Below are 25,415 nucleotides of genomic sequence, written 5' to 3'. Positions count from 1 at the left end.
CTCTCTTCTCTTTTTCCAATGACTTCTTGGGAAGAGCTGTAACACTGGCCATAGGATTGTGTACTAACACTCAGCAAGGTCTCCTAGTGGGTTTGATACCTGCTGGAGCTGTGCTATAAGGGGCCATATGGTCATCTGTGTAGAGACAAGTGGCTTCTGCAAAGACAACTCTTTTCTCAAGCCAATCACCTGAGAGCCACAGATTTTGAGGTTGAAGGCCCTACCACTTTTGCATGGAGGGGAAACAAGACAAGTTTATTTCAGTAGCTTACATGGTTTTGCTGCTGGTTTTTTTTTTTCAGGGGGAGAACCTGGCAGAGACTAGTTGCATATCCACCTCAGCTACAAAGCATAAACTCCAAGAGAGAACCCACAGAGGAGTTTCTGTGAGTTGGGGAGGAAAAGCAGAGTATGATTTGGATAGGTTGGTCAGAAATTTTCCAACAGAATAAACACTGATTCGTCAAACATGAAACATTCATCAAACTTGAAACTGATGATTTTGACAAATTCCCATAAGTTTTTGACCCTTCCTTTTTCATTCCCTGCATCCTAACCCAATTTTTTTTACTGCTGGATAGCCCTATTGTTGCCTCCCTGCAATTTGAAATGTTCCAATGAACAGTACTGGTTAAGTTAAGAAGCATCAATACTGGATCTGAATAGATTAATTAATTAGTGACATCATTAATTAATCAATACTGGATCTGAATAGATTGTATATAAAACTAATGGAATACTGTAAGTGATTTAGTTACCCACATGGGAATGTGTTAATCACTTCAGAAGTTCTCATCTCTTTCCAGATATGAGATGTGCACCTCCACCTGAGATTCATTATGGTAGGATTCGAGGTGCTAAGCAGCAAAGGTATTTGCCTGGTGATAGAGTGCGTTATCAATGTTTGCAAGGTCTGAGCCTTTTTGGGTTTCCGATGGTAAAATGTAAGGAAGGGAAGTGGTCCGTGTCACCAGTATGCAAAGGTATTTTACTTTCCTATTTCTAAAATAGCCTAGTAGATATAGGATATTTTTGGAATCAAAAACTTCAGTCTTACTCAGAAACATCTTTACTTCCCTGTATTTTTGTCTTTTTATAATGCACAAATATAACATCTCTTGTAAACCCGAAAGCAAATCTGTTTCCAGTTTGTGATGTTCCATGGCAATGATAATATAGGTTTAATGAGATCATCCTCCCATTGGGCCGAATCCTGAGCTCCTTATTCAAGCAAGCCCTCAGTGGATTTCAATGGGAGTTTGGCCTGAGCAAATTCTGAATAAAGAGTGAGGGCCAAATTTTGTCACTCCTGCTCATGCTGAATAGTTAACATTGACTTTGATTAGCCTAGTCCAATATCGGGACTTCAGGATTTGACCCTCAGCATAATGTGAATAAGAGTGATTGATTGTTCTCTATTTCTGATTTTTAGGGCCACAATTTCACTACCACTTGCAGATGAACTAGACAATACACAGTTGGTGAAATTCCCACTCCATTGAAGTCTGTCGAAAAACTTCCATTGATAGGACCAAGATTTCACCCTATATCTTCAAGCTTCCAGAAAAAAAGCGGTGTCACTCTGTTGGTTCATTTTGTTTGTCTTTTCACATACCAGAATTTCATTGGCTGTCAGGGTGAATACGAATATTTAAAAAAATGAACGTAATAACTAGCAGTGCAACACCACTTTGTTTTGGAAACCAAAACTATGGTTCTAAAAACTAATTAGTCAGCCACCCATGTTCACAGTGAGTAGAACCATGACTAATACTGTGGAAATCAGTGGACATTTGTTACTCACACAGGCAGGCACTACTCAACGCAAATTAGGGTGGCACAATCAAGCTCATATTTTTACCAAGCAATAATACAGGTTTAGAATAAGGCTCCAGAGAAAATAGATGAACGAATATCAGCCTTCGTTATGGTTGATTGTGGTCTCTTTATGTATTTCTGTTTCTCTGAATTCTCCCTCTTACAGTCTTATCTCTCTTACCAGAGACACTCAGTTTTCCCTGATATCTCAGCCTTACTAAGCTTTTTGCAGTACAAGGTACAACAGAGATAGTGAGACCCTAGCAATATGAAAAACAAATTACAAATATAAAAAGCAAAATAAAAATATCAGAGTCAACGTATTGTGATTATTAATACCAATAAAGATAAACAGACAAAAATATCTATCCTAGGTTATACACCATTAAATACACAGTTCAGTCACATCATTAAAATAATGCCATCAGGGCAAAACATATATGAACATAAACAAAGAGCCCACTATGTCTAACAACCACAACCAACTGACTTATCTCAACCATCTCGGAGAGATTGAGAGACTAGCTGGTTTTTGCAGCATGAAAGAATTCAGGGTATGGCAGGCCACAGAAAGAAACAAATTCCAAAATGAAAAGCCTCTCACAGAGGATGTCCTATCTTCAGAAGCCCCCTTGTTAAACCAATGATGTTCAGTGCCAAATGTAGGAGCTGCACCCAGTGGGATGTTACCCATCACATAGAGGAAGAGGGGCAGGGCCTTAGCAGAAGAGCTAGCCCACCACAAAGGGAAGCATACATTTCATTCCCCCTAAACTACAGTGCAGCATACAATATGCCCTGTGCACTCCACAGAGCACCAAGATAAACCATTGTGTTGAAAGGAGATGCAATGGCTCTGTCTCTGGGGTGGAAAGCTTCCATATGACCCCAAACATGGGCCCAGTGCCTTAAAGGTTAGCTATTGGCTGTAGAAAGTTGAGTGATATGTCGAAAGCTAATAGCTGAGAGACCCTGTGAGAGTTTTTTCACTCACTTTTTGGCTGCCTTTCATTCTCCATTCCTAGGGAAAATTGATACATACTAGTAGGGAAAAAGCTATACCTTCATTCATCATATGATTTTTGAGAGGTTTCCATGTCCCTCTCCCCCTTTTGCTCCCCTCCACTCCTTTTCCCTTATATCCTAGGTCTCATTTTGACATGTGCATTTTTGGCGCTAATGGGTATTTTGAAACAAAATGAAAGTTTTAAATTTTCTGTTTCATTTATCCTTACTGGAATCATTAGAACTAAATGAGTAAATATAGCTTTCTGGCCTTTTCCTCATTTTAGGAAGAAAATATGATTTTACACATTTAGTGCAATTCTAAAGAAAAATAAAATCTGGTAAACAGATGTACAAAGTTTTAATGACAGTAGAATAAAAGAGGGTTAACATGATTTTTTAGAGAAAAAATAATTGTAATGCAGTTATTTAATAATTATTTAGAAATGTGCTAATTAACAGAAATCTTCATAATAGCAGAATAAATTGTTACCACACATACATATGTTCACATGCATTTAAGAGAAAAATATTTTATATGCAGTTATTGCATTTCTAATGAGCATCATGCATTTCTAATGAGAATCATGCATTTTGAGAGAGCTATTTGTATGCATTTAGTAGTTTTCTAATAGTCATTAAATAACTGTACAAAGTGTTAATGATAGAGGAATAGAGGAGTGTTGCATAAAATCCTGCATTTTTGGATAAAATGAATTTCACTGCAGTTAATATATTTCTAAATAAAGTAGTTAATTTAAAAATCCTTAATAACAGCAGAACAAATAAGTGTTAGGACATTTATGTTAATGTTCAGTTTCCTCATTTTTAGAGGAAAATATTTTTAATTCTGTTAGTACATATCTAAATAAAGCCATTAAATAATTCCACAAAGTATTAATGACAGAAGATTTAAGGAGAAGTATTAATATATATAATGATGCATTTTTAGAAAAACATAATTTTATGAAGTCAGTACAGTTCTAAATAAAATTGAGTAAACAATTCCATAAAATTAACAAAAGTACTAATAATAGAGAGTGAATCAATTACTTAATGACTATTAGAAATGCCTTAACTGCATTTGGGGGGAGGGATAGCTCAGTGGTTTGAGCATTGGCCTTCCAAACTCAGGGTTGTGAGTTCAATCCTTGAGGGTGCCATTTAGGGATCTGGGGCAAAAATTGGGGGTTGGCCCTGCTTTGAGCAGGAGGTTGGACTAGATGACCTCCTGAGGTCCCTTCCAACCCTGATATTCTATGATAACAGGCATACAGTACTCTAAAAGTTCATAATTCTATAGATTCATGAACACTTTGCAATTATACCTCTTTCATTAAGACTCTATAATTATTGACTATTTAAAAATGTAGTAAATGCATAACAAATATTTCTCTGTACAAATAAGAGAAATGCATGGTGTACATATGTAAGGCTGTTTGGAGTGGCTCACCATTGTGAGTGAGACTGTCAGGGCAGACTATCAGAAAACAGGGACATACACCCCCAACTGGTGGTATGTTCTATAATTAGATTTCACCAAGCTAGTAACAAATATGAACTCCTGGCTCACTATACGAGTCTTCCCATGGAGTCACAGTCCCCTTAGCCTCTCCAGCCTATCTCGACACCCAGACATACTGAACTTTGTGAGAAAAGGTTATTAAAACCAAAAAATCACACCATGTCAGGTTGCTCCCAGTCCCAAAGGACTCACCCCAGATCAATTGGTACTCCGGACCTTACACGAAAGACAATGCTGGTAGCCAATTCTATAGTAAACCAACTATAGGTTTATTAGTTAAGTAAAAGCATGAGAGTTATTGAGATGTTAAAGCAGGTAAAATATAATAAATGGTAAGTCACAGTTTGTAATTCCAAACAGTAGCAGACTCACAATAAACTGCCAGTTTCCCAAAAGTCCTTCAGGGCTACCCAGAATAATTCTGGGGAGCTCAAGTTTTCTTGTCCAGATACTCTGCCCTATTAACAAAAAGAAAAGGAGTACTAGTGGCACCTTAGAAACTAACCAATTTATTTGAGCATAAGCTTTCTTGAGCTACAGCTCACTTCATCCGATGAAGTGAGCAGTAGCTCACGAAAGCTTATGCTCAAATAAATTGGTTAGTCTCTAAGGTGCCACTAGTACTTCTTTTCTTTTTGCGAATACAGACTAACACGGCTGCTACTCTGAAATCTGCCCTGTTAGAATCCAAACAGTCCAAAGATAAAGGACCTCTCTTTGAATTGGTACTTATAGCTTCTTTTCACAGACAACAATCTGACAAGTATCTATACCAATTGCTTTGAATTTAGCACCCTTCTTCCTTTGCATTCAATGAGTTATTTAGTTACAGGGATATACATAATGTAAATACCTGTCATTATATTATAATAGGAATAGATAAGTGAAAACAATACATGTAGCATTCCATTAGTTTTCATGAAGTTCTAACACCTGAATACACTTACATTAACACACCCTATGATCTAGGGCTATTTAATTACCAGGCATGTATAATGTAAATAGAATGCAACAGTAAACAAGAGGATATAGATAGAGGGAAAACAATACAATTAATATCTCCTTTGATCTCTATTAATACGCAAGTGAATTGGCCTTTAGCTCGGGCCTGAGCTGGTCTGTCAGCATCGCAACATATATATGTATTATATATATTAAAACTTCTCCTTTACTCCCCTGTCATTAAGACTTGGTAAAATTATTTAATTACTTGATTTAAAATTATAATAAATGCATAAAATAATAGAATTGCACTTAATACATTTTCTTGTTAAAATGAGGAAAGGGCAAGCAAACTTTTTTCTTAGTTCTAATGCAGCTAATAAGCATGAATTAAATATAAAGGGAAAAAACCCTCTTCTTTTCAGAATGGCCACTAGTGCCAGAAATGCACACTTCCAAAAATGAGACCTGGCGATGGGACAAGAGGTAAAAGGGGTAGGTCGTAAAGCAAAAAGGGGGAAGGGAAACCTGTCAAATTATGTAATGAGTAAAGGTAAAGCTTTATTACTACTCATGTAATTTTTAGCCTTTGCCATTTCAAAACTTACCCCGGTCCCACTTCCCTTTCTGTGAGAAGAGGAGCAATGAGAGGAAATGGCAGTTGGCATTTCAGAGTAAATTTCAAATGATGAGTTTGGCTTCTCTATGAATTCTTTTTAAAATCCACCTGGCCAAGCAGCTTTTCCAAAGGGGAAAGTGTAGCTGTGTCTCTGCTTTTATCAATTATAGGGACACCCAAAGGTTTTTCTGTTCTTGGGTTCTTTCTTTATTTTTTGTTTCCTTTCTCTCCTCATTTTTGTGTGGTATTTCTTGTACTATTTACACTCATTTATCATTCCAGTGTTATTCTGTGTTTCATATTCCACTCCTTGGGCCTGTATAATCCAAACTTCTATTTAGCTTGTATCCTCTTACCATTATTTTACCCTCAGTCTCTCTCTCTGCTCTCAATATTCACATACCCTGGTAATGTCATAATTCATAATAGTTTGAGACAAGTGCTGGGTACATCAAGCACCCTACATGGTAATATGGTCCTGGAGAAAGTAGGTACTGCACATGCATGCAGTGACAAGTAGCAAGCTGGTTGGCCCACATGAGCCTTAAGAGGGGAGGGGTTGGGCCAAAGCCTCTCACTTTCCATTTCCCTGCTAGTCAGTGCTTAAGGCAGAACGACTGGTCCAAAGGATCTCAAACTAACCTACATTGCCTGCTTGAAAAGCAACATGGAATCATATCTTGACAAAGGTAAAGCAGCTGGTTTTGCCATCAGTTTTGCCATCAGTTCCACACTGTTAATTGTTAATGAACAAATATCGTGCTGCTTCTTATCTTAAAGATAAGATGTTTTGTATCTTGTGTTCAGTTCCAATATCAAGAGGGTTCTTTTTCACCTTTCCCTTGGGATTTTTCCTGATCTGTCCAAGTACATTGATAGTGCTGTTGTGTAATATTTCTGATATTACAGCATTTACTGTAAGTAAATATTGATGCATATATTCTTTTTTTCTATACTTAATTTTAGAGGCTGCTGGAAAGTGTGGGTACCCACCGGCTATTGATAATGGAGAAATTATGGTCTTTCCACAGGAAGAATATGAACCAGGTTCAAAAGTGGAATACAGATGTCAACGTTTTTATAGAATGAATGGATCTGCATCTGTTAGCTGTGAGTCTGGCCAATGGACAGACCCACCAGTTTGCTTAGGTAGATATAAGAATCTATTATATGTAAAAGAACTGTGATGAGTTAAACAACTGTGGTATTTTTCATATTATGGTCCCAATTTGAAGTCTCTTGTACTGGTGTAACACCAGATTAATTCCGTAAGTGTGAATGGAGTCACTCCTCATTTACACGACAGTATGTGTAGGGGAGACTCACATTCTTTCTATTGACATCAGTGCAGACTTTTCAAAAGAAAAGATCAGCAAATGGCACACACCCACACCACACCATTATACGTATCTAGAATGCACCCATAAAACATCTCCATTAAAAACTCTAAAAACATATTATAATCCAGCCAATATTTACTGTAAGCAAACAGATGTATTCAAACATATTTTTAGTTGAAAACTTTACAACTACAGCAGATGCTGTGAAATACAATTCAGTAACTTACGGAAAACCATGAGGAATATTGGTCGCTACTCTTCAGTGCTAGGAGTAGACATGGTGCTGTCTGAGCAGCGGGGGATTCCACTTTTGTACAGGGGGAGCTCTAACTGGCATGAAACTAAGGTAGCCTGCTGTACACCACCCTTTCTCCAACCTCCAACATGCTTAGAGTGAGAGGATGGAATGGCTAGACTACACTGTGGTGCAGTGATCCCCAGCTGTGCAGCTACTTCTGTGTGGTTTTTAAATTATGGTGAACTGATTGTGTGGGCTGGTGTGTCCTGGACCTGATTTCATAGCTTAGGACTAGCCTGCCATGTCCCTTTTTCTCTTCTGTGATGTCACATAGAATCATAGGGTTAGAAGGTACCACAAGGGTCCTCTAGTCTAACCACCCTTGAAGATTCAGGATTTGTTGTTTCTAAATCAACCATATCCAGCACCCTTTTGAAAACCTCCAGTGAAGGAGTGTCCACAACCTCCCTAGGCAGTCTGTTCCATTGTCCTACTGTTTTTACAGTTGGGAAGCTTTTCCTGAGATTCAATCTAAATCTTCGATGCTGTAGTTTGAACCCAATGACCCTTGACCTGCCATCTGCGGCAAGAGCTATCAACTGTTCTCAATCTGTTCTATGGCAGCCTTTTAAGTATTTGAGTACCACTATCATCTCCCACCCAGTCTCCTCTCTTCCAAACTAAACATATACAGTTCCTTCAGCCTTTGTCCGTATGGTTTTCATTCCATCCCTTTGACCATCTTTTATGCTCACCTCTGGATCTTTCCCCATTTCTCCACATCCTATCTATACATTGGTGACCAAAATTGGACACAGTACTAAAGCTGAGGCCTAACCAGTGCTGAGTAGAGTGGTACTATCACCACCTTTGACTTGCATACTATGCCTCCATTAATGCAACCTAAAATTGCATTGAACTTTGAGTATCTCCATTGGCCCTTCCCCTCTTCTTACAGGACTAGCTGCTCTTCTCTTCTTCCTTGCCCTCCCTCCTTCAGTTCCAGCCTGCTCTGCTCCATCTTCATTTTCCAACTGAGCAAACCTGTTCCTGAGCTCTATTTCACCTCCACTAGCTGGTCTTTTCCTCTGCCTGGTTCTTGTAGTCACATGCTTCCACTGACCACTTTCCTTACCCAGAAGTCTTCCTTCTGAGTTCCTCAGTCCAGCTTGCATCTGTAAGTCTTGACTTTTCCCTTCAGTCTCCTCTGGTCTTCCCTCCATTGCCTGCTCGAATCCCCTTCGAAACTCAACCATAGTTTCCACCTGCATCTCCAAGCCTTATATCTTCTCTTCCATCAGCTCTATCAAGCGGCACTTCATACAAAGAAATCTCTTTTAAAGTACACGCTCTAGGATCATGTGCATCCCGCAGCTTTCATATCCAGTCATCCTCATTTACTCTTCCATGGCTTGAGTCACTACATTGCTGCCTCTGTACCTCTCATAGCCTTCCCACCTAAATTCTAAATAATGGTAGCTCCACAAAGCCTGCATTTCTCATGTGGGACGGTGTCAAAAGCCTTGCTGAAGTCCAGGTATATTATGTCCACCGCATTTCTCCTACCCACCAAACTAGTTATCCTGTTAAAGAAATAAATCAAACTGGTTTGGCATGATTTGTTCTTGGTAATACAACCAAGGAGTGGGGGAGGTCAATAGGAAGGCAGATCTCCCAGCAGAGAGTATCCTTCTGCAAGGAGAATATTCTGTTGGTCAGCTGTGGCTAAGTTTTGGCCCATTTGCACCACCTGAGTGTCACAAAGTGCCCAGCTTGTAAAATAGAATCAAATCCTGTCTCTCTCTGTTCATCTAGCCTCAGTCTCCTCTCTGTCCCTTCCCACAATATCACCTCGGTTGGTGGGAAAGCCTCCTTCTCTAGAGTTCCTTCTTGGTCTCTCAACCTTACTGTGTCTTCTTTAGTTTTCAGATCTTATCTAAAAATATTTCCCTGGGTTTTTTTTAAATTATGTATAGCATTTGGGGACAGGGTCAGTCTCAATACAGTTACAGCAAATACGATTTCCAATGACATATCCAGATGTACATAATTAAATTACATTTTTATTTTTCCAGAGCCATGTACAACATCCCCAGAAGTGATGGAGAAAAACAACATTAGGCTGAGATGGAGGACGGAAATGAAATTATATTTAGAAAGTGGAGCTTTTATTGAATTTGACTGTAAAAATGGATACGTGAGCAATCTACCTTCTTCTGCATTTAGAGTACAGTGTGTGGAGGGGAAATTGGCATATCCTAAATGTAAGAGAAGTGGTAAGTAATCTCCAGTGAAACTACAATACTGTTGAATCATCTGACTAAAAGATTTTTTAATTTTTACTGAGGAATTCTAGGGTTTAAATAGCATGATGTGAACAGAAGCAAATAATTCATGCCTACATATAAAGAGTGCTCGCTGGAAGCAGCTGATAAGGAACCATGGGATGAAACAGATTAAAGATCCCTGCTCCAAAAATTCCATCACCTTCAACTGCTAGTTGCTACACCATGGATACTGATAAAATATAGAATATGTATGAGATCATAGAATATCAGTGTTGGAAGAGACCTCAAGAGATCATCTAGTCCAACCCCCTGGTCAAAGCAGGACCAATCCCCAATTTTTGCCCCAGATCCCTAAAAGGCCCCCTCAAGGATTGAACTCACAACCCTAGATTTAGCAGGCCAATGCTCAAACCACTGAGCTATCCCTCCCCGAAGGGGAACTTGTTTTCTCCTTCCCCTCATCAGGACAGGGAAACTTGTCTTCCTACCCAGCTGCCTCCTTGTGCATCCTGTACTCTGAGGATGAGCTCCCAGAGTTTGGGATCTTTGAGCTAGATGACTTCTTCTTGAAGTGGAACTTCTCCCAGGGTCATGGGTGCCCCCTCTGAAATGTTGGGCCCTAGGTGGCAGCTGTCTAGTCAGTGCCTAAATCTGCCTGTTTTCGGAATAACAGTTCTCTGCTAGAACACAACACACACAGCTCCTGTTCAAGGAGAGGGTTGAAGGAGATTTACACTAGAGCAAATGGCAGGAGGCCAGACTCCCCACAGCTTTCCCACCATTCTTTGATTCAGTACAAACTGAGCCAAACATCCAGACTCAAAAGGTTTATGGAAAGTGACTAGAAATGTTTTAAAACACATTCTATGTAAGTCACCACACTTGTGAGTCCCACGTAATCTGGTCATTAGCCAGCTCTGTATTCAGGAAATCACTGATATATAAACCAGCTGGCATCTGGTAGCATTCCAGTGCAAGGGGACTATTGACTGTATATGGTGAAGTCAGTGCCTAAAAAGCATCCCTTCTAATAGTGGGATGGGAACCAGTATAAGGGATACTCTCTCTTTGCAGCCAAATTTGGTGGTTAGTAGTACCTTTGGGGCATTCAGTGAGAAAAGATAATGAGATCCTTACCGCAGAGACTGTTGTTAAGACCTAACTGGCCTCTGGCTTCATATGGTGAAGGCTTCATATGGTGAAGGGATTTCAATGCATGGTTTTCTGTGTTGCTTTTAAGTTCCACTTAAGAGAAAATATTTGTTTTCAATATGAAAAGTAGTTGAACCACTGCAGTTCAGGGATAACTGCAATTACCTTTGATGGAGTTTGTTCCATTTACTTTCCAAAGATGGTTAAAATCATCCAGTGTGATTTTTATGCCATTCTGTTGAAATCACTATTCTGTTCCTGTGAAAAACCTATAGGGGATTTGTATATAACACTTCTTTCAAAAAACTGACATGTACTAAATTAATTTTGTAGTATTTGTTCTCTCTCTGACAGGTACTTGAGGATGAATAAAAAGAACCATCAAGCAGATTATTTTAACCCAGATCTGAGGATCAGAATCCATTAACTAATTATTTGTACTGTCCACTTTGTCAGTATTGTAGCCTTGATTGTCTGAATTGATGCATGTAATCACTTATTTTTACTTTTGGTCACAATGCATATTTTAAAACTAATGTTAAGCCAATCATAAAATAGTAACAAAAGATGGGCAAAAAGGTTCAAACTCAGATCAAACTACAGCTTTTTATGGTATTTGGAAGAGGAAACTTTAAGGGTAATTGCATCATTTCTCATACCTTTCTGGGCACCACCAAATGTTCCTTTAATTTCTTTGGAGAAGTCTCCCACTCCTATTTCAGGTCTTGTTTTAATTTCTTTTGACCTTCTTTGATGTAACCCTTTTTGGCGTGAGTGGTTAGCCAGTACCCAGGGTCTTCCACCTCATTTTTTGTGTTTGGAAGAGAAACTGGGGCTAGAGTCAGGTTTTCTATGAAGCAGTTTTTTAATTTACAAAGAATGTAAACAAAGTCCTATTTCTCTGAATGCAAAATGAACAAACATCATGAGGCAGTTTCTTTGCTCACAATTCTAAGCCTGCTTCACATTCAGCACTCTGTCCAAAAATACTCTCACAGCTTTTCCTCACAGCCACTCTTCCAGGACTTCTCTTGCTGTCCACTGGCTTTCTGGCAGCTTCTGACTCGGACACACACAGCTCCACCAATTAATCCCCAGCTCCTGTGTTTATCCATTCCTAAGGGCAGGAGCTGTGCAACGGTATTTAAGGTATGTGTGTGTGGGACATAGATTTGCCTCCCTCCTGACTCTCCTCTTCCTAGGCACCCCACCAGCAACACCACCACCAGGAGCCTAAGTGGCCTGGCCCATGAGCCCTTAGCCCCATCCTCTCCAAATCTGAGCCTCTGGAATTGTGGCCTGGCACACAGGATAACAGTGATGATCAGATTTTGCCAAGTCAAAAAGCAATCAGGTCACAGCCCTGGTCCCCCGGCTTTCAGCTTCACAGCCTATACCTCAGTAAACGTCTTGCATCAGCTGAGTGACACAGAGGGGCCAGATTGTAAAAATAGAACCAGAGTCTGTGGGTCGCCCTGTGCTCATCTGGTCCCAGCTTCCAGCAGACTGTTCCTTTATACAATACGATTCATCATCGGTGAGCCCTCGATTCGAGGATGATCTCTACCATGGATTTACATATGGGTCCTGAGATGACGACTGGAACCACAGATCTGCCCGCAGTAGGTACTGACATTTCCTGACAGGTCAGCTGCCTGCTGGGAGACAGTTTTCTTCTGTCTCTCATTTCAGTTTGAGGGCAAAGCACTTCTCCTCAAAGCGGGCCACTGCCTGATGGAGGATGTGGCACCATTGTACTTGATTGGTGGCCTGCTCCTCCCAGCTTGTGATGTCTACATCCGTTTTCTTGAGATACACTTCTAGTGTTTCTTTGTAGCACTTCCTCTGACCACCACAGGATCTCTGACCATACTGAGATTCTGTGGTGCTGAGAATAGAGGGCTTGTTTTGGTAGGTGAGAATCTGGCATCCACACAGCAGAGTTGGTGGATAAGGGTCATTGTTTCAATGCTGGTGAATTGGCTTCAGTGAGGATGTTGGCATTAATGTGGCAATCTTCCCACTTGATATGAAGGATCTTTCAGAGGCATCGTTGGTGGTTCCTCTGAAAACTCTTGAGGTGCGGTCGATAACCCAGGTTTTGCATCCATAGAGGAGTGTAGGGATGACAACTGTCTTATAGACCTGAATCTTGGTGTTCTTCCATAGGTCATGGTCCGTGAAAATGCACCAGCGCAGTTTCCCAAAGGAGGCACTTGTACACTGGATCCTGTGCTGGATCTCACTGGCATTTTTGCATTTAGAGAGTGTTGGCTACTGAGGTAGGAGAGGTTTCAGAGTATCAGCCGTGTTAGTCTGTATTCGCAAAAAGAAAAGGAGTACTTGTGGCACCTTAGAGACTAACCAATTTATTTGAGCATGAGCTTTCGTGAGCTACAGCTCACTTCATCGGATGCTCAACTATCTCCAAAGTCTGTCTCTCGATGGTGATTTGTGGTGGATCATGTGCAAGGCCAGAAAGCAGACTGATGGAGCACTTTAGTCTTCTCGATATTAAGTGAGAGTCCTAGGCTTCAGTAAGTTTGTTCAAAAAAATGTAGTGTGGACTGAAGGTGTGGATTCTCAGTATGTGCAAGAATGGTACAGTCATCAGCATACTGAAGATCAATAATGGACACCTGGAGGACTTTAGACTTTGAGCAGAGACGTCTAAGATTAAAAAGCCACCCATCCATTCTGTTTTGAACGTCAGTTCCAGTCGGGGAGGTGGTCTTTAACAAGGACCAGAGTGACTGCTAAATAGATGGAGAGCAGGGTTGGGGCAATAACGCATCCTTGCTTAACCACAGTTTTGATGATGAAAGGGTTAGTCTCCAAGTCATTACAGAGAACAGTGGCAGTCATCTGATTGTGAAGAAGCCTTAGGACCCTAATAAATTTTGGAGGGCAACCAAATCTAGCCAGCAGCTTCTCTCTCTATTCATCTAGTCCCAGTCATCTCTCTTTTCCTTCACACAGTATGACCCCGGTTGGTGTGAAAGCCTCCCTTTCTAGAGTTCCTTCTTGTTCTCTCAACCTTACCATCTCTTTTTTACGTTTCAAAACTTATCAGAAAATATTTTGCAATTTTAATGAGCTAAGTAAAGCCTTTTTAGACAGGGTCAGTCTCAGTACAGTTAGTGAACCAAATTTCCAATGACAGATCGACATGTACATGCTTAAATTATATTTTTCTATTTCCAGAGTTATGTATAACATCCCCAGAAGATATGGAGAAAAACAATATTGGGCTGAAATGGAGCTTGGAAACAAGACTGAATTTAGAAAGTGGAGACTTTGTTGAATTTGACTGTAAAAATGGATATGTGAGGGATCCAACATCTTCTGCATTTAGAGTACAGTGTGTGGAGGGGAAATTGGCATATCCTAAGTGTAAGAGAAGAGGTAAGTGATCTCCAATTAAACTACAATACTGGTGAATCACTTGACTAAAACATGTTAATTTTTAATGGGGATTTCTCCCGTTTAAAAAATACAATGGCACCATTGTGATGGGTGCCATAAAAACATGTGGGAAATCATGGTTCCTGACCCAGACAGCTTGCAATCTAAATAAAGAAGACAAATGGTGGGTTAAAGAGATACACTGGTTACTTTGCTTGTGAGCTTTATTACTTGAGCCGGGACAATCTTCCTCTAACATCTGGGCCTGTTTAGGTTACCAACAGAGCAGAAAAGTTTTGTAAGTGTTCTTGTCTTACTCAAGTTCTCTAGCTGGCCCAATTCCTCATTCAGGCAGCTGACTTCCATTGTGGTCTATACTCCTTTTGATTTCCCTCTCATGCTGATTTTTGTAGCTCTTTAATTCCTTGCTGGAGCTCATCGCTGCTAACACGTTACATGGTGGGGAAAACTTTCCTGTTGTCCCATAGTTACTTTGAACCCTTCTGATCCATGAGAGTCAATTTACTGGTCACCTTATTTATCTGCCTTTCTATTTCAGACTGGGAATGTCACAGCTGGGCTTCTCAAGCTGCCCAGTGACTTCATATCTGCTGCCCCCAAAAATATTTTAACTCAGACTGCGAATCATCTCTCATACCTTCATAGGAAAGCTCCCACTGCTTCTTCAATACCTTTTTACAAAATCTCCATCTCCTGTTTTAATTTCTTTTGCCCATCTTTGACTTTGCCCTTTTTGGCCTAAGCGTTTAGCCAATAGTCAGGGTCTTCTGCCTTGATTTGTGTGAGGAGGAAAAATGGAGGTAGAGACAGGTGTTTTCATGACACAATCCTTGTTGTTTACAAAGAATGTACACAACCTCCTGTTTCTCTGAACAGTTGGATCAGACAACAGCAGGCTGTTTCCTTGCTCACAATCCAAGCCTACCTTTACAGTCACTGTTCTGATCAAGGAGGTCTCTTTTGGATTTCTACCAGGCCATGCTACCAATTCTTCTCTTGCTGTCCACTGGTTCTCTGCAGCTTTCTGGCTGCTTCTTACTTACTCACACACTTCCATCATTTAATCTGCACCCCTCCCATTATCAGTCCCCAGAGAAGCCATTCAACCAGAAATGCATGAAAGTGCTTCGTCACTTAGCCTGAAGGCATGATAGTCATCTTTCATATCAACTTCACTGAGTATGTCTACACAGCAGTCTAAACCTGGTCTTGAGCCTTGGCTCAAGCCTAACCCCCCTTGTATCCACACAGCAATTTTGTTAACCAAGATCTCATACTTAAGGTGCCAGGACGCTGTAGTGCTAGGACTCAGGGATCAACCCTATTGCTTTCCTGTGTGCACATAGCACCAGCTTGTCTCAGGTCCTGGAAGTCCTCTGGATGTATCCCAGAGTTCCTTGGGGAATCCCCCTCAGGGCTCTAGATGCCTATAATCTCTGGTGCTGCACTCTATTGCAAATGGAATCCACACCTGCCTTTGAAAATGGCAGCAGCTCAGATCAGCATTAACCCATTGCCTCCTGAACATCAGTCTGAGAGCACACCACCAGATAGCTTCTTCTGATCACTCTCCACTGCAAACCATGCAGGCTTTTTGCAAAGACAGCTGCTTCATGGTCACAAGAGCACAGCCAGATTTTGGTGCACACTTCCTGGACACCCTTGCACACACAGCCCCATGGAGGGCAAGGGAGGCCTGAGAGTGGAATGGGGTCTCAGCAGCTGCCCTGCAGGGAGGAGGAGCAGCAGAGTTCCCAGCTCAGTATAGCCAGGGAAGGTATGATCCTCCAACAATCTGGCCTCTCCCCGCTGTCAGGGCGGTGAGTGGGAGCCAGGCCCAAAAATTCCCCACAGCCACCTGGGGATCCCTTATCCCTGTCTCCCAGGGGGAAGGGATAAGGAATCCCCCTGGAGTACACTGTACCCCAAGCACTGAGGATGCACTTCAACACTCTGCAGCCAGTGGCAGCCAGGCTGGGTTATATGTGTCTTTTTCCTTTGAATCCTGTATTTTATGTCAAACTTAAAAATGGACAAAAATAAATAAGCCCAACCAAAACATGCACCTTCATTGACCATCCCATTTCAAAATTTAAGAATTGCAAAGTTTCATTTTAATAGTTCAATGGCCCTGGAGACTGGTATCCAACTTTCCAACTTTCCAACTCAGAATAGGTGTTCATGGGCATTTTCCTGCCCATGTGACTCAGCCTAGAGCTGGAGAGCCCATTTCTCCGATTAGATGGTAGCTTGGTAGAACATCTTTTCAAACTGCAGTCATTCTACTTAGACAGCCTAAAGACTAAAGGGGTTAATTATGCAGTGTATGTATTTATGTGCTCTGTATGGGCACCTGAGTCCCATCAATAGCATCATCACAGTTAGGAAACTGGGTTGGTAGTAGTTTTCTCACAGTGCAACATATTCATAAGGCTAGAGTGTCGACACTGGGCGGGGGACAGTGGGGAGGAGAAGCTAGGCACTCTGGGATAGGGTTATTTTGACTTGGGTCTGTGCACTGCGGTCTGAATGCCAGAGCCCTAGGTTCAAGCACAGGTCAGAAAATCCTTAACCTAGGGTTAAAATGCAGTGTAGACGCTCAAGCCGAGGGTTCCTTGACACAGGTCAGCTGATTTGAGTCTCAGGAACCCTAGGCTTACATTGCTGGGAAGAGACTACCCATAGATGAAAGACACACTTACTGTGAGCTAAGCAACCTCCAATACACCAATACTATCAAATCTATTGATGGAACAATCTATTTTGTCTTACATGATTCTAGTTATCCTGTCTTCTGCTATAGAAGATGTGTAATTGCTGATCTTTCTCCCATAATAGGCTTACTCCTATATTATTGTGATAATTCCCACACCACTGCTGATAATGTGTTTTGAGAAATGATGCCCCCTTTATAGCACTGGGGACAGAAGCAAATCATTCATGTGCATATATATATATATATATATATATATATATATATATATATATATATATATATGAAGAGGGCTGCCTGGAAGAAGCTGATAAAGAGTTATAGGATGAAACAGGATAAAGATCCCTGCTTCAAAAATTCCATCACTTTCCAGTGCTAGTAGCTACACACTGGATCCTGATAAAATACAGTAATATTTATGAAATCAATGCATGGTTTTCTATGCTGCTTTTAAGTTATATGTAACATAAAATATTTGTTTTTAATATGAACAGTAGTTGAACCACTGCAGTTCAGGAGTAGCTGCAATTACTCTCGCTGGAGTTTGTTCCAGTGTGAATTTTAAGGAGTTGTGCTGAAATCAATATTCTGTTCCTGTGAGAGACCCATAGGGGATTTGTATGTAATATTTGTTTTAAAAAAATGATGTACTAAATTAATTTTCCAGTATTTGTTCTTTCTCTGACAGGTACTTATGAATGAATAAAAAGAAGCATCAAGCAAATAATTTTAACCCAGATCTGATGAGCAGAAGCCATTAACCAGTTATTTGTAATGTTCACACATTATTTCCTTTGTCAGTATTTTAACATAGATTGTCTGAACTGATACATGTAATTACTTCTTTTGTCACAATGTATATTAAACTAATCATAAAATAGTAACAACAGATGGGCAAAAAGGTTCAAACTACAGCTTTTTTTATGAAAATTGGAAAAGGAAGCTTTAAGGGAAATCGTACACTTGGCCGCACTTCCTGCTTGCTGAAACAGAAAGCAGCACTATTTCTCTCTGGCCCAAATCAGGAACTCCTGGAAGTCTCACTAGGAACCTTGATCTTGGGAGGCTTATAGCGCAATTGCTACATCCGGAGGTTTATTTATGGCTTGAGACTGTTTTGAGTTCCACCCATCCCTAGTAGCAGTTGGTCATCATTCTTTCAGATGTTTTAGTCCATGAAACCATAATGTTATCTAGACATCTAACACAGTTATATTCACTTCTCTGATGAAAATTTAAACTTATGTCTTTTTTCCCTTTTGAAAGTTAAAGAGTTGTATATTTCATTTAGCAATTTTAAAAAAAAATCTGTCGTTTGAGCGTGTTTTTTATTAATAACCCAACCTGAAGGCGAGTGAGAAGGAATTTTAGGATTTGTTGAAAAGTAGAGACAAAGATGAAAGCCTGCAGCCCATTGAATAGCAAAATGATGCATGCATTGGGTAGGAACTAGCGTAGGCTTTCTTCCCCAAGTACAACTCTGCCAGACCTTCAGCTACCTACTCGGCTGGCTAGCCCAAGCTATTGCTGGTGCTGCTGCTGCACACTGCTACTTTTAGATGCTAGATTGGGCAGCTCCCAGCTCAAAAGTAGATGTACCCTTAGACTGGGATTCATAAAAGCCAGCATGTTGAGCAAGGAGGCACCTCAACCAGCCAGTGGGGAATGCCCAGGACAAGGGTGTGGCCTAAACCTTGCTCCTCAGTGGGAGTTTGGCACCTTTTTCTACACAGGATTCACAGGGGTGAACTCTCTCCTGTAATTAGGCACCCAAGTCAGGTCAGCCCTTTTTTCAAAAGCTCACACCACTAGGTGGTGATGCCATTATACTCACGCATGCATTCTCCCTGTAGGAGGAGCCTTAAGTCCAAATACTGATATGGAGCAGGGACTTAAACTCAGGTTGCCCTGTTGATTGCCCTACCGGACAATGGCATATTCTAGCATATGTCTTTCTCAAGCTCTCCTATTTGTCTAACAAATTAAGTAACTAAAATGTTCATTAGCACAGGGACTTGAACTTGGGACTCATATATATCAGGTGAATCGCGAACCACTGGGCCATAGAGTCATTCTCAATGGCTCTGTAGCCCCCTGACTGTTTCATAGAAAATGGAATGGCTTCAACAGGCAAGATTGCGTTTTAGCTTTTTGATAAATGTTGTGTCCTCATGTAAACCCTCTTTTTTACATGTCAGGATATTTTCAGTGTTCATCTGTGGCAGAGCTAAGAGGAAGAGTTTAGTCTGGGACAGTGTCAGACTGATATTGCTGCTGTTACTGAATGGCTCACACTAAGAAAGATTATTACTACTTGAAATCTACATGGCTAGTTTTGATGGCAATGGCACTACCTGTGCTTAAAGACGCTTTGCTGGAGTGTGGCTTCAGATCCTAGTATTTTCTGAGAAGTTTGGCAATTGTCTTCCCCTGCTGAAACTGAAGCATACTTTGGCAAGAAGAAGGGAGGGATGTCTCCATTCCTTGGAGAAGGGGGGACCCTTCCTTCCCTAAAAGGAAAAAAGACTAAAAGAGGGTATAGAGTACATTATAACTTGCTGAATTAATCTAAGACAGAAATTATTATCATGTTTTCACTTTATGGAAAGAAGCAGAAGATAAAGTCTAGAATAATAATCTAAGGCAAAAAAAATCTCAAAACACTAAAAAGTCATAATTTGAGGAGCAATACTCCTCAATTTAATAACATCCACATTATGTTAATTTGATGGCCAAGTTGGGTGATCACATGGGATAATGTTCTACCGATAACCCAGTGTACTGGTCCACATCCCCATGCAGTTGGGATCCACGGGCTCACAAAGCACCTGTACAATGCAATTCACTATGTAACCCTATTCTGATAGGTGGTGCTAGCAGCTTATGAATCAAGGGCCAGGATCTGCCAGTGACAGAAGCACCCATGTAGTTTAGCACTGGTTATTTGCTGGTCAGATATCATTAAGCAGTGAGGTTTTTTTGAGAAGCACTTCAAGCTTCCAGAGAGTATTTACAAAATGGGGGGAAGGGGGTGTCACTCTCTCACTGAGTTCAATTACAGTTTACAATATAGGACGTATACAAGGTTGTCTGGGAAAAATCAGCTAATCACATGTATTCCAAGTCTGGTACGCCTGCATCCTGGATGCTCTCCAATGTCCTGTAGCCGAGGGCATAAAACCAGAGGAGCCCCAACCATGCTCTAGTTTCTTCTTACAGCCTGTGGGTGTGAGACAGAACCCCTGCAGCACCCATGTCTCTGCACAGTAAGCGAATGGATGTGTCCAGTAAATATCCATTTAAAGGGAGGCATTCATCTATCTGTATAGTAGAGCAAATACAGATCTGCTACTGTTATAAGCAATGTCTAAAGTTGCTCAAACAAAAAGGTCAGAGAATTTTTTTCCCAAAGTGTTTTTAGTTTGTATACTTGTAGCAATAGGAGTAGGGTGGCCAGATGTCTCAATTTTATAGGGACAGTTCCGATTTTGGGTTTTTTTTTCTTATCTAGGCTCCTATTACCCCCCACCTCCTGTCCCGATTTTTCACACTTGTTGTCTGGTCATCCTAAATAGGAGGGAAATATTTTAGGGAAGAAATATGATTTTTAAGTTGATAGTATCCCTTTTACTGTGTGAAATAACAGCAACACTAGCTTTGATTTCTTCCTTCCCCCAACTGTTTAGAGAGATGTGCAGGAATGGAAGCCCTCATTATATATTTAGAACCAGAGAGGTTTTATCTCTCTAGAGAGACTGTTTGTTTGAAATAATCAGTATCCCAGAAAGGTGCATATGAAACTTAAAGTTGATGTGTGGCACCAAGTCTTATAGCCTTGATCAGGGGTCTTCTGAGAGTTATAATCAAAGCTTCTCTAACAATTGTGTAAGCTAAGCAAACTGGGTTTGTTGAGTAAAAAGCAATTCTCAACACACAATTATAGACAAAATATATTGTTTTACATCATAGCGAATAATGCAGAAATATACAGCTTAAATCTTGTTCAGTAACACAATGCTTTAAGAAAAATGTACATACATGAGGGCAGAACCTCAGCTGGTGTAAATTGTCTCTGAGAGTTTACAGCAGCTGCAGATCTGACCCATGCTGTATATCTTGATCTAAACTGAATTTTTTGTAACTAAGAAAAGTTTATTTTAGTTTTAAACAATAAAACATTATCTGGCTTTCATAGTGTGTGTATTGTATTACTTTAAATGAGAGAATTAGAGGAAGGAGCCAAAAACATAGTTCAGATGTGAAAAGAGCTGATGTACACCTACCAGAGGTCAGAGGATGTGATTAATATCTCACATCCTGGCTCTAAGGATTGTTGGAAACTTCCAAAATGATTTTTAAAAGCCATCTAGCACCTAAAGAAAATAATGACAAGTAATTAGCACAGCACACACCCAGCTTCATTACATCCCAAAGCTTTCCAAGATGCTACTGAGTTGCCTCTGTTGGAAAGATACATAGAAAGGTGGGGGTCAAGCAAACCCTGTTGAAAGTCATTATTGCTTTTACTCATGTGCTTAACTTTGCACATACTGTGAATACCCCATGACTTTAATGGGACAACTTGCATAAAGGTAAGCATGGTCATGAGTCTTTTCAGAACTGGGACCTTAGCAATTGCTAATTAAAAATCATAAACTCAAAACCCCCACCATCAAACCAATGCATCAGCTATATAGCATGTAAAGAATGGTCTAAATATCTTTATAAATTGTATCTGCCTAAATATTGATGAATAGTCTCCATTAAAATTGTTAATGTTTAAAGTAATATCTAAATAGTTTACCAACACCTGAAAGTAGGGATGTCCATTCTTCACTAAGACACTTCACTGTCTTTGGCCCAACAATTACATGGTTTTCTTCACGTTCATATTTCACTGTAACTCCATAAACATACTGGTGACGGTCTATATTGACAGCTCTCCTTTTGGTAATAGGGAGTGGTAGTCCACAGTTTTTTTCTTCTTCTGTGGAAGACAGCATAAATATTCCATATTATATTCTTGGCATATATGAAACACATCATCAAAGTCTAAATTAAAATATTAAGATAATTATTTAGGGCCTGATCTTGCTCCCATTATAGATAGTGGAAAAATTCCTATTGGCTTAAATGGGTGCAGCACTAGGCCCTTAGTTTGTAATAACATTTGCCTTTCCTCCAAACTCCTCTCCCTCACTTCCCTATGACTGTGATACTTCCCAACTCCTGTCCATCTTCCAGGACTGTATTCAGCTTCTCTCTCTCCTCACACCTAAGCTTTGTAAGAAGTGTCACTTATTCCTCTCTATTTGCATACACACAAAATCATTAACTTCGCATTGTTCCAGTTGTATTTCCTCCCAAGAATGAAAACAATAAAATTGAAAGAAATCAATACATACACTCAACACAATACCAATCTCCAAATTGCTAGTAGTTTACTATTATCATGACACTAAACTACGTGTGTGCACGCACCCCCTCTAATCCCCACTTTCAATTAAAAGAAAATCCTGTCGCCTTTACTGAACACATCGAAGAAGTGAAATATCACACAGCTACTCACCACATTGACTGCTGCAAGTTCCCTGACCCCCACATTCAAAACTTGCCCCTTTTAATCTGCTCTCTTGCTGCTGTGACCATGTCAACCACTCTACCATTGTTTAAAGCCCTTCCTTAACTTGATCTCTTTTTCTTCGTCAAAGTGAAGCTCCTTATTCTCAGTCTTATAAATTATAACTTCCTCCCTGGCTATGACATTTCCTTATACTGCTCCATCCCAAATTCCTACTCTCCTCCCAAATCTTGCTGCTAACCACTCTCTTTATCTTATACTTCATTTCATGTTGCCCCTTCTCATTTATTGTGCAGCATACAGCTTTTCCTCCCTTTTTTAAGCATCCTTGTCTATACTTCCTTGTCATTCAGTTGCTATATGAATATTTTACACGTTTTAGCCATCTCAAATTCCTTGCTGTGTGCACCTACAGAATGCTATAATAATAATAAACACTGAGTAGCACTTCTCCAGCACCCTCTACTAGTATCTCACTTTTATCTGTGCCAAGCAAGCTTTTGTATAAGATCATAGTCCAGCATTTATAAGAGGCAGTTGATAGCATTTTCAGAAAAGAGCAAGCCGGTTTTCAGAAAACGCGTGGATGCACAGACCAGACCTTCACACTATGAAACATAATAGAACAATGCTTAGAATGGCAACGACAACTCTACATAAACGTCATAGACTTTGAGAAGGCTTTTGACAGAATTCACAGGACCAGCCTATAGTGCAGTCTGCGGACACATGGAATCCCTCTCCGTATCATCAACATCATCAAAAGCTTCTATTCCAACTTTACATACAGTATTGATTACAGTGAGCTCAGTTTTGAAGTCAAAACAGGAGTACGTCAGGGGTGTGTCATGTCTGCAATCCTCTTCAACATTACCATCGACAGGATAATGTGGTGTACAACAGAATACATGCCTAGAGGCATTAGATGGACACCCTTCTTATTCCTTGGAGACCTGGACTTCGCAGATGATCTCGCTCTCCTATCACATACACAACACCATATACAAGAAAAAACAACCCAACTCAACACATTCAGCCAGCAAATTGGACTGAAAATCAACCACAATAAGACAGATATCACGACCTTTAATATTGCCTCACCATCATCAGTATGCATAGAGGATCATGTGCTCACCATAAGAATGGCCTTACTGGGTCAGACCAAAGGTCCATCTAGTCCAGTATCCTGTCTTCCAATAGTGGCCAATGCCAGGTGCCCCAGAGGGAATGAAAAGAAAAGGTAATCATCAAGTGATCCATCCCCTGTCGCTCATTCCCAGCTTCTGGAAAATGTAGAAACATTCACATACTTGAGCAGCACTATCAGCCAGGATGGTGGAACAAGCCAGGACATCTGGAACAGAATCAATAAAGCCAGGAATACCCTCAGGAGCTTAAATTCAGTCTGGAAATAAGCAAAATACAACACCAAGAATCAAACTCAAGATTTATCAGAGCTGCATACTTTCAACACTACTTTATAGGGCAGAATGCTGTGGAATGACAAAGTATGACATGCCAAACTGTCTTCATTCCATACAACCTGCCTCAGAAAAATCCTCCATATCTTTTGGTCCAGAACAATTTCAAATCAAGACGTATTCACACAGTGCAGCCAAGAAGATATGAGCACCATCATTACCAGGAGGCATTGGAGATGGATTGGCCATATGTTTCTGATGGAAACTGATTCCATCACCAGAGTAGCAATAAGATGGACACCTGAAGGCAAGCAAAAACAAGGCCACCCAGAAACAACATGGTGAAGAGCTGTGGAAGCTGAGCTGAAAAACTTGGAGCACAGCTGGGAAACCATTGAAAGACTTGCCAGAAACAGACAGGAGTGGAAGAGCTTTGATGCTGCCCTAAATGCTAGTGGCGTTTACTAATTAACTAAACTCTACGGGAATGTCCAGGTTATCAGACATCCATTGGGGAAGCTTCCAGAAGATCTTATAGTTGTCTGGCTGAGTTGGGACAGCTGACATGCTAGCCTCATCAGGCAAGAGTGAAGAAATAGCCATAGAAATAGGCTGGATCTGTCTCTTGCCCATTATCCTGCTCACTATCTTTGTGGTGTATACCAGACCAGCTGAGGTCTATGGCGGGAAAATACCTGAGTTTAGAGGCAGGAGCAGTGGATGGTGCCCTTCTTCTGGTTCCCCCATAGAGCCAAGAATGGCTAGGAAGGCATGAGATATGGGTGTGCTGCAACAGGCCACAGAGAATACCATAAAGACTACCATTGAGACTTTCCTATGCCCCCTTTTATAGGCATGTCCTCAGCATTGACTGTCTGAGTAACCTGGCTCACGGGAAGAGGAGTATGGCATATCTGTAAGAGACATTGCTCCACGCCTTTCAGACGCAGAGGAAGAGAAAGAGTATCTCTCCACCACAGGTGGAGCCATTCTTTCTGGAGTTCTGGAAGGTCCTGCAGTATCCTGCACTGGCATTGAGCTGATAGATATAACTGGACCTGAGGCCAAATGCTTCCTAGTAGAGGCCAGCAACAGTGGCTCTGGCTAGTCAGTTACCACAAAGTCACCCAGTATTTTAATCTTACAGGTACTGATTAGGCTGAGTCCAAGATTGTTTTTTCTATATCTAGAAGCATTGTAGGTAACTCAGAGGGAATATGATTACACTAATAACTATAACACTAAACTAACAACTCATTAGAGAGAAAAAAACATTCACTTACTGTGCAGAGTCATGGACACTGCAGGGTTTCTGCCTCACACCCACAGTCTTTTGTACACAGGAAG

The 25,415-nt window shown here is 40.6% G+C and overlaps 1 protein-coding gene across 1 annotated transcript in view; it reads left to right on the top strand.

The window, feature by feature from the left end:
• Positions 1-25,176, top strand: part of LOC141993006 (complement factor H-related protein 5-like) — a 110,093-nt gene extending 84,917 nt beyond the window's left edge. Inside the window, 3 exon segments of the mRNA XM_074962348.1 lie at positions 9,563-9,763; positions 14,132-14,332; positions 25,013-25,176. Of these exon segments, the coding sequence (XP_074818449.1) occupies positions 9,563-9,763; positions 14,132-14,332; positions 25,013-25,176 (566 nt within the window).
• The last annotated feature ends 239 nt before the right edge of the window (positions 25,177-25,415 follow it).

This window comes from Natator depressus, chromosome 8, assembly GCF_965152275.1.
Source record: "Natator depressus isolate rNatDep1 chromosome 8, rNatDep2.hap1, whole genome shotgun sequence".
NCBI lineage: Eukaryota > Metazoa > Chordata > Testudines > Cheloniidae > Natator > Natator depressus.
Note: the sequence above shows the minus strand (reverse complement) of the source record. Positions and strands in the feature narration are given on the sequence as shown.